Source organism: Equus caballus, chromosome 12 (genome assembly GCF_041296265.1).
Source record: "Equus caballus isolate H_3958 breed thoroughbred chromosome 12, TB-T2T, whole genome shotgun sequence".
NCBI classification, from domain to species: Eukaryota; Metazoa; Chordata; class Mammalia; order Perissodactyla; family Equidae; genus Equus; species Equus caballus.
Window position 1 is genome coordinate 33,446,982 of NC_091695.1, and position 19,470 is coordinate 33,466,451.

The following is a 19,470-nucleotide window of genomic DNA, read 5'->3' on the forward strand; positions in this document are numbered from 1 at the left end:
TCTGCCTGTTTTGGCTTCTTTGTTCAATCAGTGACTGAGTCAGAGGAGGGTTGAGGTCTTGTGACTGTAACTGTGGATTTTTCTGTTTCTCCTTTCAGTTCTGTCAGTTGTTGTCTTGCTTCTCTCTTCTTTTAAAACTATTTTTCGGTTCACTTTTTTTTTAAGATTTTATTTTTCCTTTTTCTCCCCAAAGTCCCCTGGTATGTAATTGTATGTTTTTAGTTGTGGGTCCTTCTAGTTGGGGCATGTGGGACGCCACCTCAACATGGCTTGATGAGCAGTGTCATATCCAGGCCCAGGATGCAAACCGGTGAAACCCTGGGCTGCTGAAGCGGAGTGCACCAACGTAACCACTCAGCCACGGGGCCGGCCCCTTCAGTTCACTTTTTACACGGATTTTGAAATTAACAGATTTTTTGTTGAGGAAATTTGGAAAACAAAGTGTTAAAATTAAAACCAGCCACAGATATTTTTGTGTACAGTTGGATTGATCCTTCAAACTTGTTCATGAGTCGTGATCATTCTTTGTTGTTATAGTATTATACACAAAAATTACTTCAGAAAGATCATGTGTTATCAGCTACATTTTTATTGTGGTTGGGGAAATAGGTTAAATTTATAAACACGAATGAGTCATAGGTTTTCAGTGGTATAATACCTTCTGTTAAAATTCTACTGACAAATTTAAAAGGTAGTACATAGGAGATCAAATTATTTTGAAATGATAAAGAACAGTGTTGTCATTCATTTAAGCTTTAAGGATATGTAATAGGTTAAAAATCCAGTTTAAAGATTATTTAAACTGCCCTTGTGACCTCTTGGGTGTTCTTTTTCCTGAACTGATCGTACTTGCTTGTTGAAAGCAGACGCTCGCCTACGGGGACATGAACCATGATTGGATCGGGAACGAGTGGCTGCCCAGCCTGGGCCTCCCGCAATACCGCAGCTACTTCATGGAGTGCCTGGTGGACGCGCGCATGCTGGCCTATCTCACCAAGAAGGACCTGCGCGGGCAGCTGAAGATGGCGGACAGCTTCCACAGGTCAGTCGTTGCACACAGTTCCTGCTCGTTGGCTAGGAGGCTTTTGACTGTTTCCATCTGTAATTTTGTTTTTTTTTGTAAATAGAAAGAGCTTCCAGTGTGGAATTATGTGCCTGCGAAGGCTGAATTATGACCGAAAAGAACTGGAAAGAAAAAGAGAAGAAAGCCAGAATGAAATAAAAGGCTAGTACATTACGTTTAATTGATTTAGCGTATTTCTGCTTCCCAGTGTATTAGCAGCCTAAGTGATTTCCTAGTTTCTTTAAATTAAAAAAAATATTTTTTTTATTGTGGTCATAATAGTTTATAGCATTGTGAAATTTCAGTTGTACATTAATATTTGTCAGACACCATGTGAGTGTGCCGCTTCGCCCCTTGTGGCCACCTTCCACACCACTTGCCCCTTGTAACCACTAAATTGTTCTCTTTGTCCGTAAGTTTGATTATCTTCTACATAGGAGTGAAATCATCCAGTGTTTGTCTTTCTCCATTTGGCTTATTTCGCTTCACAGGATGCCCTCAAGGTCCATCCATGTGGTTGCGAATGGGACGATTACATCTTTTTTTTTATGGCTGAGTAGTATTCCATTGTGTATTTATATACCCCATACTCTTTATCCAATCATCCGTCGATGGGCACTTGGGCTGCTTCCACATCTTGGCTATTGTGAATAATGCTGCCATGAACATGGGGTACATAAGTCTCTTTGAATTGTGGATTTCAGTTTTTTTTGATAAATACCCAGTAGTGGGTTAGCTGGGTTGTATGGAATTTCTATTTTTAATTTTTTGAGAAATCTCCGTACTGTTTTCTGCAGTGGCTGCACCAGTTTGCATTCCCACCAGCAGTGGATGAGGGTTCCCTTTTCTCTACAACCTCTCCAACGCTTGTTGTTTTTTGTCTTGGTGATTATAGCCATTCTAATGGGTGTAAGATATCTAAGTGTAGTTTTTTGCTTTTTAGGTTTTTTTTTTAAAGACGGGCACCTGAGCTAACATCTGTTGCCAATCTTTTTTTTCTTTTTTCCCCTTCTTCTTCTCCCCAAAGCCTGCCGGTACATAGTTGTATCCTCCAGTTGCACGTCCTTCTGTCTGTGCTATGTGGGGTACCACCTCAGCATGGCTTGATGAGCGGTGCCATATCTCCACCCAGGATCTGAACCAGCGAAACCCTGGGCCTCTAAAGCGGGGCATGCGAACTTAACCACTCGGCCACGGCCCCGGCCCCTAAATGTAGTTTTGATTTGCATTTCCCTGATGATTAGTGATGTTGAGCATCTTTTCATGTGCCTATTGGCCATCCAGCTATCTTCTTTGGAAAAATGTCTGTTCGTATCCTCTGCCTACTTTTTGATTGGGTTGTTTGTTTTTTTTGTTGTTCATTTGTGTGAGTTGTTTCTATATTATGGAGATTAACTCCTTGTCGGATATATGATTTGCAAATATTTTCTCCCATTTGGTGGGTTGTTTTTTCATTTTAATCTTGATTTCCTTTGACTTCCAGAAGCTCTTTAGTCTGATGAAGTCCCACTTGTTTCTTTTTTCCTTTTGTTTTCCTTGTCTGGGTAGACATGGTATTCAGTAAGATCCTTTTAAGTGTGATGTCAAAGAGTGGACTGCCTGTATTTTCTTCCAGAAGTTTTATGGTTTCAGCTCTTACCTTCAAGTCTCTGGTCCATTTTGAGTCTATTTTTGTGTATGGAGAAAGGTAGTGGTCTACTTTCGTTGTTTTGCATGTGGCTATCCAGTTTTCCCAGCACCATTTATTGAAGAGGCTTTCCTTTCTCCATTGTATATTCTTAGCTCCTTTGCCGAAGATTAGCTGTCTGTAGATGTGTGGTTTTATTTCTGGGCTTTCGATTCTCTTCCATTGATCTGTGTGCCTGTTTTTGTACCAGTACCATGCTGTTTTGATCACTATGGGTCTGTAGTACGTTTTGAAGTCAGGCACTGTGATGCTCCAGCTTTGTTGTTCTTTCTCAGGATTGCTTTGGCTATTCAGGGTCTTTTGTTGACCCATGTGAATTTTAAGATTCTTTGTTCTATGAAGAATGTCATTGGGATTCTGATTGGGATTCCATTGAATCTATAGATTGCTTTAGGTAGAATGGACTTTTTTTTTTCTTTTAGGAAGATCAGCCCTGAGCTAACTACTGCCAATCCTCTTCTTTTTGCTGAGAAAGACTGGCCCTGAGCTAACATCTATGCCCATCTTCCTCTACTTTGTATGTGGGACGCCTTCCACAGCATAGCTTTTGCCAAGCAGTGCCCCGTCCGCACCCAGGATCCGAACCGGTGGAGCCCGGGCTGCTGAGAAGCAGAACGTGCGCACTTAACCGCTGCACCACCGGGCCGGCCCCTAGAATGGACATTTTAACTATGCTTATTCTTCCAAATCCATGTGCATGGGATATCTTCCCATTTCTTTTGTCATTATTGATTTCTTTCAGTGATGTCTTATAGTTTTCCTTGTATAGATCTTTTTATTTTTTATTTTTTTATCGCAGTAACATTTGATTATAACATTATATAACTTTCAGATGTACATCATAGCATGTTTCAAATTCTATGTAGATTCCATCATGTTCACCACCCAAAGACTAATTACAAGCCATCACCACACACGTGTGCTTAATCACCCCTTTCACCCTCCCCCTATTAAATTTATTCCTGGGTATTTTTTTTTCATGTTGTGAGATTTTTTACTTTATTTTATTTTTTAAAAAAATTTTTATTGAGTTAATGATAGGTTACAATCTTGTGAAATTTCAGTTATGTATTATCGTCTGTCAGTCGTGTTGTAGGTGCAACCCTTCACCCTTTGTGCCCACCCCCCACCCCCCCTTCCCCTGGTAGCCACTAATCTGTTCTCTTTGCCCACAGGTTTAAATTCCTCATAGGAGTGGAGTCACACAGAGATTGTCTTGTCTATCTGGCTTATTTCACTTAACATAATTCCCTCAAGGTCCATCCATGTTGTTGCAAATGGGACGATTTTGTTCTTTTTTACGGCTGAGTAGTATTCCATTGTATATATGTACCACATCTTCTTTATCCAGTCATCTGTTGATGGGCACTTAGGTCGCTTCCATGTCTTGGCTATTGTAAATAATGCTGCAGTGAACATTGGGGTGCATAGGACTTTTGGAATTGCTGACTTCAAGCTCTTTGGATAGATACCCAGTAGTGGGATGGCTGGATCGTATGGTAGTTCTATTTTTAATTTTTTGAGGAATCTCCATACTGTTTTCCATAGTGGCTGCACCAGTTTGCATTCCCGCCAGCAGTGTATGAGGGTTCCTTTTTCTCCACAACCTCTCCAACATTTATTACTATTTGTTTCAGTTATTTTTGTCACTCTAATGGGTGTAAGGTAATATCTTAGTGTAGTTTTGATTTGCACTTCCCTGATGATCAGCGATGATGAGTGTCTTTTCATGTGCCTATTGGCCATCCGTATATCTTCTTGGGAGAAATGTCTGTTCATGTCTCCTGTCCATTTTTTGATCGGGTTGTTTAATTTTTTGTTGTTGAGTTGTGTGAGTTCTTCATCTGTTATGGATATTAAGCCTTTGTCAGATGTATTACTTGGAAATGTTTTTTCCCAGTTAGTGGGTTGTTTTTTTGTTTCACTCCTGTTTTCCCTTGCCTTGAAGAAGCGCTTTCGTCTGATGAAGTCCCATTTGTTTATTCTTTCTATTGTTTCCCTTCTCTGAGAAGACATGGTGTCCGAAAAGATCCCTTTAATACTGATGTCAAAGAGTGTACTTCCTATATTTTCTTCTAGAAGCCTTATGGTTTCAGGTCTTACCTTTAGGTCTTTGATCCATTTTGAGTTCATTTTGGTGAATGGTGAAAAAGAATGGTCCAATTTTCATTCTTTTACGTGTGGCTTTCCAGTTTTCCCAGCGCCGTTTGTTGAAGAGACTTTCTTTTCTCCATTGTAGGCCCTCAGCTCCTTTGTTGAAGATTAGCTGTCCATAGATGTGTGGTTTTATTTCTGCGCTTTCAGTTCTGTTCCATGGATCTGTGCACCTGTTTTTGTACCAGTACCATGCTGTTTTGATTACTGTAGCTTTGTGGTATGTTTTGAAGTCAGGGATTGTGATGCCTCCAGCTTTGTTCTTCTTTCTCAGGATTGCTTTAGCAATTCAGGGTCTTTTGTTGTCCCATATGAATTTTAGGATTCTTTGTTCTATTTCTGTAAAGATGTCATTGGGATTCTGATTGGGATGGCGTTGAATCTGTAGATTGCTTTAGGTAGAGTGGATATTTTAACTGTGTTTATTCTTCCAATCCATGTGCATGGAATGTCTTTCCATCTCTTTATGTCGTCATCCATTTCTTTCAGAAAAGCCTTGTAATTTTCGTTGTATAGGTCTTTCACTTCCTTAGTTAAATTCACCCTGAGGTATGTTCTTCTTTTTGTTGCGATTATGAATGTTATTGTGTTCTTGAGTTCTTTTTCTGTTAGTTTGTTATTAGAGTATAGAAATGCTACTGATTTATGTAAATTGATTTTATATCCTGCTACTTTGCTGTAGTTGTTGATTACTTCTAAAAGTTTTCCAATGGATTCTTTGGGGTTTTCTATGTATAAGATCACGTCGTCTGCAAATAGCGAGAGTTTCACTTCTTCCGCCCCTATTTGGATTCCTTTTATTCCTTTTTCTTGCCTGATTGCTCTGGCCAGGACCTCCAGTACTATGCTGAATAAGAGTGGTGATAGAGGGCATCCTTGTCTCGTTCCGGTTCTCAGGGGGATGGTGCTCAGTTTTTGCCCATTGAGTACGATGTTGGCTGTGGGTTTGTCATCTATGGCCTTTATTGTGTTGAGGTAGTTCCCGTCTATCCCCATTTTGTTGAGTTTTTGTCATAAATGGCTGTTGGATCTTGTCAAATGCTTTCTCTGCATCTATTGAGATGATCATGTGGTTTTTATTCCTCAGTTTGTTGATGTGGTGTATCACATTGATTGATTTGCGGATGCTGAACCATCCCTGTGTCCCTGGTATGAATCCCACCTGATCATGATGTAGGATCCTTTTGATGAATTACTGTATTCTGGTTGCCAAAATTTTGTTGAGAATTTTTGCATCTGTGTTCATCAGCGATATTGGCCTGTAGTTCTTTTTCGTGCTGTCCTTGTCAGGCTTTGGTATCAGCATGATGTTGGCCTCGTAGAATGTGTTAGGAAGTGTTCCATCCTCCCTAATTTTTTGGAATAGCTTGAAAAGGATAGGTATTAAATTCTCTCTGAAAGTTTGGTAAAATTCCCCAGGAAAGCCATCTGGTCCTGGGGGTTTATTCTTTGGGTGCTTTTGATGGCTGTTTCAGTCTCTTTGCTTGTGACTGGTCTGTTCAGATTGTCTCCTCCTTCTTGAGTGAGCTTTGGAAGATTGTAGGAGTCCAAGAATTTATCCATTTCCTGTAGGTTATCCATTTTGCTGGCATATAGTTTTTGCGTAGTATTCTCTTATAATCCATTGTATTTCTGTGGAGTCTGTTGTTATTTCTCCTCTTTCATTTCTGATTTTGTTTATTTGAGCTTTCTCTCTTTTTTTCTTTGTAAGTCTGGCTAGGAGTTTGTCAATTTTATTTACCTTCTCAAAGAACAAGCTCTTTGTTTCATTAATCCTTTCTACTGCCTTTTTTGTTTCAATACCATTTATTTCTGCTCTGATTTTTATTATTTCTCTCCTTCTGCTGACTTTTGGCTTTGTTTGTTCTTCTTTCTCTAATTCAGTTAGGTGTAGTTTAAGATTGCTGATTTTCTGGTTTGTTAAGATGTCCCTGAATGGCCATGAATTTTCCTCTTAATAGAGCTTTTGCTGCATCCCATATGAGTTGGTATAGCATGCTATCATTTTCATTTGTCTCCAGGTATTTTTGGATTTCTTCTTTAATTTCTTCCATGATCCATTGCTTGTTCAATAGCGTATTGTTTAGTCTCCACATCCTTGTGCCTTTCTCAGCTTCTTCCTTGTAATTAATTTCTAGCCTTATAACATTATGATCAGAGAAGATGCTCGTTATTATTTCAATTTTTTTAAATTTGTAGAGGCTTGCCTTGTTTCCCAACCTATGGTCTATCCTTGAGAATGTTCCATGCACGCTTGAGAAGAATGTGTATTCTGCTGTTTTTGGATGAAGCATTCTATATGTATCTATGAAGTCCCACTGTTTTAGCTTTTCGTTTAGCTCCACTGTTTCTCTGTTGATTTCCTGTCTGGATGATCTATCCATTGATGTGAGTGTGGTGTTGAGGTCCCCTATTATTTTTGTGTTATTTTTGATATCTTCTTTTAGGTTTGTTAATAGTTACTTTATGAACTTTGGTGCTCCTGTGTTGGGGGCATAGATATTTATAAGCGTTATTTCTTCTTGATGAAGTGTCCCTCTGATCATTATATATTGGCCCTCTATGTCTCTCTTTACCTGCCTTATCTTGAAGTCTGTTTTGTCTGATATAAGCATTGCGACCCCTGCTTTCTTTTGTTTGCTATTGGCTTGGAGTGTTGTCTTCCACCCCTTCACTCTGAGCCTGTGTTTGTCCTTGGAGCTGAGGTGTGTTTCCTGGAGGCAACAAATTGTTGGATCTCGTTCTTTAATCTATTTTGCCACTCTGTGTCTTTTTATTGGCGAGTTCAATCCGTTTACGTTGAGGGTGAGTATTGATGCATGAGGGCTGAATGCTGTCATTCTGTTGCTCGTTTTCCGGTTTTCCTGTGTTTCCTTTGTTTCTTGTCCTGTGTGTTTTAGCCTACCCATTGACTTCTGCAGTTTCTTAGGCTGGGTTTCTTAGATTTTTCCTTATTTATGTTTTATGTTTCTGTTCTGTTTTTCAGTTTAGTGGCTACCGTGAAGTTTGTATTCAGAATCTCGTGTATAACATAGTTCATTTTCTGGTGGTCTCTTACTTCCTTAGCCTAGATTGTTTCAGTCCCTTTCCTCCTCCCCTCCGAAATTATTATTTTCATCTCTTATTCCAACTTGTGTTGTGAGTTTGTGGTTAGAGTGATAAGATTATCTTTGCTTTGGTGATTTCCTTCCCTTTATCCTAATGCTATAGTTGAATATTTGCTATCCTATTTAGCTTCTGTCTATTTGTCTCCCTACTCTGTGTTTTGTGACCCCTTACTCCCTTTTTTTCTTTTTTCAGGTATGAGAGCCTTCTTGAGGATTTCTTGTAGTGAAGGTCCTGTGACTACGAAGTCCCTTAGCTTTTGTTTGTCTGGAAAAGATTTAATTTCTCCCTCCTATCTGAAGGATATTTTTCCTGGATAGAGTATTCTTGGCTGAAGATTTTTATCCTTTAAAGTTTTGAATATGTCACTCCAGTCTCTCCTAGCTTGTAAGGTTTCTGTCGAGAAATCCGCTGAAGGTCTGATAGGGGTTCCTTTGTAGGTTCTTTTCTTCTGCCTTGCTGCCCTGAGTATTCTTTCTCTGTCCTTCATTTTTGCCATTTTTACTACTATGTACCTTGCAGTAGGTCTTTTTACATTGACAAATGTAGGAGATCTGAAAACTTCCTCCACACACATTTCTCTCTCAATCCCTAGATTTGGGAAGTTCTCTTCTCTGATTTCGTTGAGCACACTTTCTGCTCCATTTTCCTTTTCCACGCCCTCAGGAATTCCGATGATTCTTAAGTTGCATTTTCTCATTGAGTCAGCTATTTCTCTGAGCTTTTCTTCAGTTTTTTTAATTCTTAGTTGTCTTTCTTCCTCTGTCTGGAGCCATTCAGCCTGTCTTTGATTATGCTAGTTTACTCCTCTATGGTGTCTACACGGGCATTCAGGGAATCTGTATTCTGTTTTATCTGGTCCATTGTGTTTTTCGTCTCTAGTGTTTCTAATTGATTCTTCTTTATAATTTCAATCTCTTTTGTGAAGTAACTCCAGAACTTGTTGACTTGTTTCTCTATATTTCCCTTTACCTCATTGAGTATTTTGAGGATAGCTATTTTGAACTGCTCTTCACTTACTTTACCCATTTCCAAGCCCTCAGGACATAATTCTGTGTTTTTATTGTTTTCCTTTTGGACTGGAACTTTTATAAATTGCTGGATGGTAGAGGAGAGGTTTTTGCGCATGATGCTGTTATTTGGTTGCAGGTACAGCCTGTCGCCACTAGATGGGGGTCGAGAGCCTTGGTTCTGAGCCCTGCGCCTTCAGCCACGATGGTGGCGCCCAGCATGGGTTGAGGGAGGAGGGACACTTTCTCTCATGCCGACCTGGATTGGCACAGCTCTCGCTCTCTGGTCTCCCAGGGCCCTGGCTTGCTGGGGTTCCCCCACGCGAAAGCTGTCCCCTGTTAGAGGGTTTCCGCTGCTCCAGCGGTGGGAGTCCTGCACGATCTCCCAATGCACGGCCCCTCCCCTGCTCCTTCTCACACCCACGGCAGCGATCCCAGTCTCTAGGGGAGGGAGCGAAGACCCCGTTCCAGCTCCTCCGAGGGCAGCTCCAGCCTCTCCGCCTTCCGTCATTTGGCTGCTGTGGGTCTGTGAGGATTTCTGTTATTGGGATTTTTTTTTTTTTGGTTGGAAAGCAGTTGCTCTTTTTAGTTGTAATTTGGAGGGGAGAGAGTCCTGGGTGAGCTCACGCTGCCATGTTGCTGACGTCACCCCTATTTCTAGATATTTTATTCTCTTTGTTGCGATTGTAAATGGTATTCTATTCTTGAGTTCTCGTTCTGTTAGTTTGTTATTAGAGTAGAGAAATGCAACTGATTTTTGTAAGTAGACTTTGTATCCTGCAACTTTGCTGTAGATGTTTATTTCTAATTGTTTTCCCATGGCTTCTTTTTTTTTTTTTTAAAGATTGGCACCTAGGCTAACAACTGTTGCCAATCTTTTTTTTTTTTTTTTCCCTGCTTTATTTCCCAAACCCCCCTGGTACATAGTTGCATATCTTAGTTGCATGTCTTTCTAGTTGTGGGATGTGGGACGCCGTCTCAACGTGGCCTGATGAGCGGTGCCATGTCCGTGCCCAGGATCCGAACCCTGGGCTGCCTCAGCGGAGCGTGCGAACTTAGCCACTCAGCCACCGAGCCGGCCCCGCCATGGCTTCTTTAGGGTTTTCTCTATATAAAATCATGTCGTCTGCAAACAGTGAGAGTTACACTTCTTCACTGCCAATTTGGATTCCTTTTCTTTCTTTTTCTTGCCTAATTGCTCTGGCCCAAACCTGCAGTACTATGTTCAGTAAGAGTGGTGGGAGTGGGCTCCCTTGTCTTGTTCCTGTTCTCAGGGGGATGGCGCTCAGTTTTTCCCCGTTGAGTATGATGCTGGCTGTGGGTTAGTGATTTCCCATTTTTAAAAATATTAGGAAATTTGTTAAGTGGAGAAAACTAGTCTGGCATCCTTACAGAGGAGGGAGGGTTGGAGATGAGTGCTTTGAAGACCCTCCTCTCATGGCCTGGTAGTTCAAGTCTGGCCCCCAGCACTCAGCAGCCCAGGTTCGCTCCCTGGCCGCAGCACCACAGCACCTGTCTGTGTGTGGCTGTGCTGTGGGGCAGCTCGTGACTTACCACCAGGGTGCGCCACCACGCCCTGCAGCTCTGGGAGGAAGCACGGTCCTCCTCTGAGGCACAGCACCTGTGCCTGCTTTCTTGTGCTTACGTCAGTCTGCGCGAACCGTCTCAAGGGGAACACTCCTCCTGTGACTTGTTCTGACGTGTGTACTCCTTCACTCAGAAATGCCACCCCGTGCCACACTGCTGGGTAACAGCAGGGCACAGACGGGCAGGACTCTGCTATCGGCTCACTGGACTCCAGTGTGGCGATTCTGCTCTAGCCACTTATCAGAGGGCTTCAGGAGCACAGATGGAGCCCTGTGGCTCTGCCTCCAGGGCTCAGGGGGCAGCACAGAGGCGCTGGTTCAGCTGGGCCTTGGAGGTGGAGGAGGAGCTCCTTAGCAGGGGACGATGGCAGAGGCGGCTCAGTGAGAGCGCAGGTGGGGAGATGCAATGGGAGCCTCTCACCCGGCATGCCTCGAAAGCATCGACTACAATAGTCTGCTTTTAAGTAAGACGTTAACGATTAAGCTCAAAGTAAAATCTCCCAGAATTTTCAGAATAAAGAAATCACTAACAACAGTCATAATAATAGGTAAGACTTAAGAACTCGAAGCACTTTCAGAGGTTAATTGTTTAATCCTTCCCACAACCCCGTGCGTGTGAGTGCTGTCTTCTTCCCCAGGTTTTACAAAGAAAGAAACTGAAGACAAAACTGGTTGAGGACACAGCCCGTTTAAAGGATAGTCTGGTCATGATTGAGCTAACGTGAATCACAAGAAAAACCGTAAGCCAGCTTTTATACTATATATATATACACACTTTATACTATATATGTAGTGCATATATTTTATACTATATATATAGTGTTTGTGTGTGTATAGTATAAAAGGGCATTGGAAATAAAATGGGTAAATCAGTTTTGTCTGTTTTCTGTATCTGTTTTAAATCTTTTTATAGTTGACAAAAGTTGTCTTTGGAAGTGATTGGTGAGCATCCGGAGATATTTTCATGGAGTGGCTATTTTTAGATCTCTACTAGAGCGAATTTAATAATGGATCACTTCGTGTGGTGTAAGATCTTCCCCCCAGTCTCTGATATGCTGGAGAGCATCTTTAAGTTTCTCTCTTTTTAAAATGAGACAACAAAAAAGGCTTCAAGGAAACAAGCTTCAAGATTACAAATGAGAGATTTGTGTTGAATCGAGCAGGGCGCCAACTCCTTCTCTGACGAAAAGAAAGTGTTTCAGAAACTCTGAAGGCTGTAGAGGAAGCGCGCTCGTGCCTGGTGGGCATTCAGCTTCTTCTCTGTCCTTCTGGTTTCTGACCCTGGATCCTCCTCATTTTCTGTTCTCTAGAAAATCAATGTCCGTAAGAACTTCATTGCTCTTGGGTTCTTTGGCAGCATGAGTTCTAGTGGGACAGTTTCCCTTCGATGGAGGAGGGCCGAGGCGTGACCTCTAAATGCAGCAGCGGTTGCCTGCCCACCTTCTGTGTGCTGTTACAGGTGTGCATGATGAAGACAGCTTTGTGCAGACGCCGTTCTAATTGTTTCTGTTCACCTGTAGACGTGCTTGTGTGGAGCAACGATCGAGTGATTCGCTGGATCGTCTCAATTGGTCTTAAAGAATATGCAAACAATCTGGTGGAGAGTGGCGTTCATGGTGCACTTGTGGCCTTAGATGAAACCTTCGATTTCAGTGCACTGGCGCTCTTGTTACGGATCCCTAAGCAGAACACACAGGTATGCTGCAGAGCCGGCCCGGCTCTCACTCAGCGTTCAGTCAGGTCTCCTGATGGAGACGTCTAGCTGGTTAACTGAGTGGACACAAAACTTCACAGTACCTCAGACAACTATCCCTAATCCACAAAATACTGGTTCCAAACCAGCAATGCTTAATTCTTCATTAGTTTTGCCTGTCCTTCCATTTTCTGTTGTCAGCATGAGAGTCTTGCGATTAAAAAAAAAGGGGAAACTTCGTTCAAGTCCATATGCTCGTAGGAGTGACGACGTGTATTTAGTTCTTACGTGGAAAGAGAAATGCTCATAGGTACACCGATGGAGATTCTGTTAATTTTGTTTCTATTGCCCTGTGTGATTCTTTTTGACACACGGGCTCACCTGAGAATCAGGAAATTTATTCTTCTTCTACAGAAGATTGTATGTCTTTTGCCAATACCCCCCATCCCCCCACCAGCACCAACCCACAGAGCACACTTTCGTAGATAGTCTGCCAGCGGTCATGGGTCCCTTTCCCTGAAAGCCCATCCATGGGCTCCGCAGGAATCCCCTAATTTAAAATGTGGTTGTGGGGGCCAGCCCGGTGTTGCAGTGGTTAAGTGCGCACGTTCTGCTTCTCGGCAGCCCGGGGTTCGCCGGTTCGGAGCCCGGGTGCAGACGTGGAAGCACTTGGCAAGCCATGCTGTGGCAGCGTCCCACATATAAAATAGAGGACGATGGGCATGGATTCTAGCTCAGGGCCAGTCTTCCTCAGCAAAAAAGAGGAGGATTGGCAGCTGGTGTTAGCTCAGTGCTAATCTTCCTCAAATAAATTAATTAATTCAATTAAATTAAATGCTGTCATGGCTCAAGGTGTTTATAGCCTGAGCTTTTTAAAAGTCTTGATTTGAAAAACAGTTGTGATATGCTAACGTCCTTCAGATTAGATTGATGAAGCTTTGCGGTATTGTTGTTTTGTTATGATTTCAGGCTCGCGCTGTCTTGGAACGAGAATTTAACAACCTTTTGGTCATGGGGACGGACAGAAGTTTTGATGAAGTGAGTTTTCAGCCTAATGAATTTTATTTAAATTTGCATTCAGTGTGAATTATTTGTTCATATGCACGTGAGCCCCGTCGGCAGTCTCTCTTCTAAGTGTGGAGATGATTTTACCTCCTGAGCTAAGCTTTGCTCTCAAAAATGTGTTAAATGAGATAGTAAGAAACTCGTATTTTCAGTCTGAGGTTTTCTGTTTTTAAAATATTTGCTATTTAAGTTTTGATAGCCCTCAAAAATGTTGTTCCCATCAACATTGGTGGCAGCCGAGGCATGGCGTCCATGGGCTATGTTTGGGGACCGCTGGATGTCTGACCCCAATCCAGAGTCCCTGTGCTTTGGAGAAACCTGTTAGAAGGAGATTAGAGAAACGCAACATGTTAATTTCCCCTCACACAGTCGTGACTCGTTTGTTCCCACACTGTTTTTATTCTTTCCTTCGTTGCCCCTTAAGAAAACGTGAGTTTGCCTGGTGACTAGGAGGACAGCTAAAGGAGTGCTTGCTGGCTCTTCCCCGGCTCTAAGGCAGAACTGCTTACAGCTTGGAAACTATTTTAAGACAAATAGAAATGTATTATCTTATACGGCAAGAAGATGATTTCTCCAAGATAAGAAAGGAAACAGGGTGATGAACAGGAGGCACATGCACCTGGCCTGCCCAGGGCCGTCCTCATCAATGCCCAGTGAGGGCCCCACATAGTGTTACTGGGCCCGTCACTCTCAGAAGTTCCCGGTGGGGACAGTAGATCCTGTGGTTATCAGGAACGGGTTAAATAGGTGTGAACAAACATGCAGTGACGAGTTCAGCAGTCAGGTTCAAGGCTGGTAACTTGACTGTCTATTTTTGTCCTTTATTTTAAAATCAGTCTTGTTTTCTGTCCTTTAATTTCCCAGGACCATGATAAAAGCTTTAGGAGAGCACCTTCTTGGAGAAAAAAATTTAGACCAAAGGATGTTCGTGGCTTAGCTGCTGGGTCCGCAGAGACTCTCCCCGCCAACTTCCGGGTCACGTCCTCTCTGTCCTCACCCTCCATGCAGCCGAAGAAGACGCAGCTGGACGGTAGGTGTGCAGGGGCGGCCAGCCGCTGTGGGCGGCATGAGCAGCTTTGTGGCTGGAATGTTAACCGTGATCCAGAATGGCCTCTTGATTGTGTTACAAGGCATTGAGTACTGGTGCATGCCCAGGTTAAGTGTTTTAAAATGAATCCTAACATCTGTGCATAACAGTTTAACAATAATGTAGGTTTTTTAGAGTCTTGTCTGGTTGAATCTTAGCATATCCTTCCAACTAATAAAGCTGAGCGTCGCGTGTGTTCTCGGCGTGCTGAGTGGACGTCCTGTAGCCTGTGTGTGTGGCAGGCAGCCCTGGAAGGCTCCGCCGCAAGGTGGTGCAGCAGCTCTCGGGCCACGCCGGGTGCTCCCGGGACGTCTCTCCACCTGGAGAGGTGACTGAGTCCATCTTAGAGAACACAGTTTCCCCCTCTGTGAGCCTTCCCTTTCCTCTCTCCACCCCTGCTGGCGTTGGTCCCTGTCACTGTGCACCATAAGGATGGAGAGGAGGAAGAAGGTGAGCCTGGGCAGGTCGTCACTGGAGCGTGGTGGGCCGTGGGAGCGCACGAGCCTTGCAGTCAGGGTTCCAGATGGAGCTTGCGGTTTTCCCTTTGACCGCCGCTCCGCTTGGAGGACACGGCTGATGACAAGTTGGTCGCGCTTTACTGACAGACCTCTCAGCTCTGACCGCGGCCCCCACGATGACAGGATCAAGGGCAGATGGCCTTGGTGGACCCTGGCTCTGCCACTGAGGAGGGGCACAGCCTCGAGCACTGTGCCTCAGTCTCCCCGTCTGTAGGGCCGTCGTCGTACAGCCGTGTCCTCTTCAGCGGCTGTGGCAGTGAAACGGCTGCTCCTCCTCAGGCTCGTAGGAGGCGTCTGCGGGTCCTGGTCCCGTGTGGTGCTGGCCGCTGGGGCCACTGTAGCCACACTCCCGTTACGAAGGACTTCGTTCTCCTCTCTGTGGCCCATGGATCGGCTATGGGAAAGGAAGCGCTTTTAAAAATTGTCCTGAGTTGGCTTTTACAAGTTTCCCTGTTCTTAGCCCTTCCCGTATGTAGGTTTGTGAGTTTGGCTCTCACTTGCTTATATCAAAATGAGAGAAAAGCGCGTGTGTGTAAAGCCTTCGCTCAGCCGGACGCTTGGTGAGATGGCCCCCAGGGCAGCACTGCTGCTGGAAGCCTGCATCTCTCTGCAGAGCTCAGTGATCTGGTTAATGGGGCAAGAGTAGCAGTGTCTTTAGTAGCATTCTTATTCTAAGGAGCATGAGGTAATTTGTATAACTCTAACGGTAACTCGGCCCTCCACTTATTGAATAGGCTGACGGAGCGCCTTCTGATTTTCTTCACAGCTTCGTGCCCAGTTTCCTCAGACTCAGTCACACTTCCCGTGTTCAGTATTGACGGCGACATTGAGATTAGAGTTCAGATAAATTAAAAATAAGCCTAGAGAGAGGTGTAGGGAATATATTACATGGAAGACGGCTGTTGACCCTTGTAGGAAAACTGAGGCCCAACCCCGGGAGAGTGGACTGCTCAATGCCTTCTTAAATAAGGGGCATCGGGGAAGCTGCAGCTGGCCTCCTGGGACCTCAGGGTCAGGGTTTGGAAAGATGACCCATGCTCACCGACAGTGCCAGCTGTCGTGCCATCTCTTCTGGAACCACGGCACATTCTTGATAAAACGTGTTCCTGCTGGCCCCGTGGGAACACAAACTGTGTAACTGGCAGTCGGGAATATCTGCTCCAGGTGTTTGCACATTTTCTGTCCAGGTTGCAAGGGAGAGGCGGGGCTCACCTCTTGGGCCGTGCCGTGTGTTTCTCGACAGGAACAAGGCCTCAGTGGTACACATCACTTCCGGCAGAAACTGAGACTGGGTTTTAGTGTTCTTAGATGAGTCATTGTCCTCTACCGACCCCCTGCAGCCCGGCCCTGGGGAGGAGTGCCCTGGATGCTCCCTCAGACAGGCGCGGAGGGCAGGTGGCCCGAGGGCACGTCTCCCGTCAGGCCAGGCCTGCGTTTGACTCCGGTCACCTGCACCCCGTGGTGTCTAGCGCTGCCCCGGGTTATCTACCTCACACCGGCCTTGGGGATATCACGTTTAGGCCCCGAAGAAAAGTCTAGTTGCTCTGCAAATCTAGAGAGTTTCAGGAGAAACAAAGTTACCAGGTGAAGTAGTTGTCACTTAGACAGAGGACATCACGAAGTGTGTATCATCTGAGGCGTCCTTGCTGTCGTGAGATTAGCTGCCAGTGGCTCCCAGGGCTGCTGGGGGCTGAAGAGAACCCCCTCCTGGCGACGCTTAGGTTCTCTTTCCCTGGCTCGTCCGCTCCCATCTAGCAGTTTCCCTGGGAGCCCTCAGTAGGTGTTGTTGTAGGTGTGCAGATGTGTGTGTACGTGTGCCCCGTGTGACGTCTGAAGACTAACCGCACGCTGTGTTTGCACGCTTCCTCCCCGGTGTCGGAGCAGGCAGCGTGTCGGGAGCGCAGAGGCTGGACGCCGCCACGGTCAGGACTTACTCCTGCTGAAGCCCCGTGGTGAGTAGAGGGCTCCGCGTGCCCGGAGGCCGCAGAGGCGGCCGGGTGACCGCACGGGGGCGCTGCCTGGCCCGGAGAGCCCGTTTCCGTTCCTGCAGGCCTTTAGGAACACGCACGCAAGCCCGGCTGCACCCGTTACGTGGTTCTGGTGTTCTGTATGCTCACAGTTGGTCACAGAGGGGTTCGTGTATCCTCATTTGTTAAGGAAAAAAGTGTATTTGCATTTTTTCCTTAAAACTGAAAGTGCTGGACTCTTTTCAGTATCTGCTAATGTCTTTTGGGGGTGGGGAGGCAGGAGAGCAGCGCGTGGCAGGAGCTCACCGGCTCAGCTCTTGGCTGGCGACCACCCGTGGTTGAGAGCGCCCGGCACGGCGGCTCTCCGCCTTGACCCTGGCATCCGCGCTGGTGTCGCTCCCAGGTCAGCGGCGCCCACTGGCTTTCTTAGAAATACACGGTCTTGAATGAGCCGCACCCCGCACGGCCAGGTTTCCTGGGGCCACGCTGTCGTGCGACCCTGAGGGCCTGGCGGGTGGTTTTAAACACACAGCTGCGTTGCCATCGCAGGGGTGCAGTTACGAGCAGCCCGCTCGCGCTGAAGGGGTGACGTGGGGCTGGGAGCCCAGCCTCTGCTTGTGGCGCCAGGGCCGGGGGCTGTGTTCCGCTCTCCACTTTTCACGTCTCCGCCAGAAGGTTTGATTGGTTTCCTAATCTTTTTAATTGGTAACTTTTAGACATACGCCAAAAGGAAGTCAGCAAGGAATTTTCTCATTGATACGCGTACTCATTGACGTTTCATCTCAGTTCTCAAGCAGCTACAGCGCAAGGGGCAGGGAGGCAGGGCTGGGCCTCAGGACGCAGGTGTGCGCCGGGCGGCCCGTCCTGAGGCTGATTGTCCTGTTTGTGCTTCCTTTCCAGTTTACCCACACTACTTCTACAGATGACCGTGCAGCGCTCGGGACCCGGCAAAGACGGCCTTTCAGAATTCAGTGGATCTGCAATCTGTTGATACTTGTTACATGGACCCTAAGATATTTTATTACAGAGTTTTTAATTAGTGAAAAATTCACGAATACCATAGAGAAAATATTTTAGAATTTAATGTTTCTTATATTTATGTAAACATGACTTCATTTATATAGTTAGTTACTTTTTCATGTATATCCAGGCTATAAATATCCTTTCAAATCGATTCTGTTCTTCTAATTTTAGTCTTTCAAACGAATGTACTGTAATGCTTGTATGTATAAATCCTATGAAAAGATACTGGGCTTTTGTAAATTATGCATTTATTGTAATTATCATTAATTTTTTAATAATAATCGGCGAGAGAGAAGAGGATTTTACTGCATTTGCATTTGTAAGATCATCATGACATGGTGCGCGTTATCCTGACAAATGTAACCAGCTCTACAACAATCATTTTGAAACAAGCAGACTTAATTTCAAGCAATTGCGTTTTAATGACTGACCTTACTCTACTTTTTCTAGCAAGAAATGCTTTATTCTGCAGCGTGAACAGACTGAAAGTACCTGGTGTTAAATATGAGCTTCTGATAAAATTTGGGCTGAAGGGGCCGTCAGAACTGTGAGCATCTCTGGTGGCTCTCAGTAGCTTGCAGAGCTCGTCCCTGGAGACCCGCACGGCTTGTCCTCAGCGCCCGGCACGAGCCCCAGCCGGGAGCACTTCTCTCGGCCGCAGGAAGGGCTGGGGGGCTCTCTGGGCTCTGCCCTGACGGGCGGACTCGGGCCCCCGCCCCGCTGCTCTTTGAGGACCAAGCAGGAAGCACCGCGCTCCACAGGGACGCCCGTGCCGGAAGAGGAAGGCGCGGGCTCCCTGAAACCAGGAAACCACGCAGTGCGACTCTACTAAAGGCCTTATTTTTTCTTATGTAAATCATCTTTTTACATTTGTTTGTAAACATGTTGAAAGGAGGGACCTATTGGTACATTTTTAGCTTTTGACGATATAGCCGTTTTGGACTGTCTAAGTAGCAGATGTAACTTTTCCTTTTTAAATGGCACATTAAAGAGCCAGCAGGAAATGTGTTCCCACCACGGTGCATTATTTATTATACAGCTCATTTTGTCGGTGGACGTTTTACATTCGGTTTCTGCTTTTAACTTCCTTGTACGATTCATTCGTTGTTACATTCTGTTTTCTGTTAATCTTTTGTGAACCTCCTGATTATGTAACAAAGTATGTACAGTCTCCTTTTGAACTATTTTTATCACAGTATTATTTATTGCTTTCTTTCAATAAAGTACTGAGGCGTTTTCCACTGCCAATAAAGGATACTGAGAATAAGCTGTCATTCTGTGACAAATCGGCCGCAGCTGGCTCATCTCCGGCTCCAGGCTGATTCAGTGGCAGCAGCGTGGTCGAGTGGACTTTCTTGGGTAGAAATCAGTTGACAGAATGAAAAAGCTGGGGGTGGAAGCACAGGATGGGGGCGTCCCTGCCAGGAAGCCCAGGGGCTTCCCGCCTCGGCCCCCGAGGCCCAGACCCTCTCTCGCTGAGACCTGGGGGACCAGGCCCGGGCAGCCTGGCGC

General features: G+C 45.0%; 1 protein-coding gene across 17 annotated transcripts in view; it reads left to right on the forward strand.

Moving 5' to 3' along the window:
• LOC138916693 (liprin-alpha-1-like) overlaps positions 1-19,213 on the forward strand; it is a 104,229-nt gene extending 85,016 nt beyond the window's left edge. For 3 of the 17 annotated variants that reach the window (XM_070229849.1, XM_070229853.1, XM_070229854.1), the window contains 7 exons: positions 867-1,042; positions 1,128-1,225; positions 12,126-12,301; positions 13,268-13,336; positions 14,228-14,393; positions 16,853-16,920; positions 17,836-19,213. In XM_070229849.1, the coding sequence (XP_070085950.1) occupies positions 867-1,042; positions 1,128-1,225; positions 12,126-12,301; positions 13,268-13,336; positions 14,228-14,393; positions 16,853-16,911 (744 nt within the window). In that variant the 3' untranslated portion in view covers positions 16,912-16,920; positions 17,836-19,213. Of the gene's footprint in view, positions 1-866; positions 1,043-1,127; positions 1,226-11,243; positions 12,302-13,267; positions 13,337-14,227; positions 17,808-17,835 lie in introns of those variants that run through there. The other 14 variants (XM_070229851.1, XM_070229856.1, XM_070229855.1 and 11 more) reach the window with 9 other exon arrangements.
• Positions 19,214-19,470: the final 257 nt, after the last annotated feature.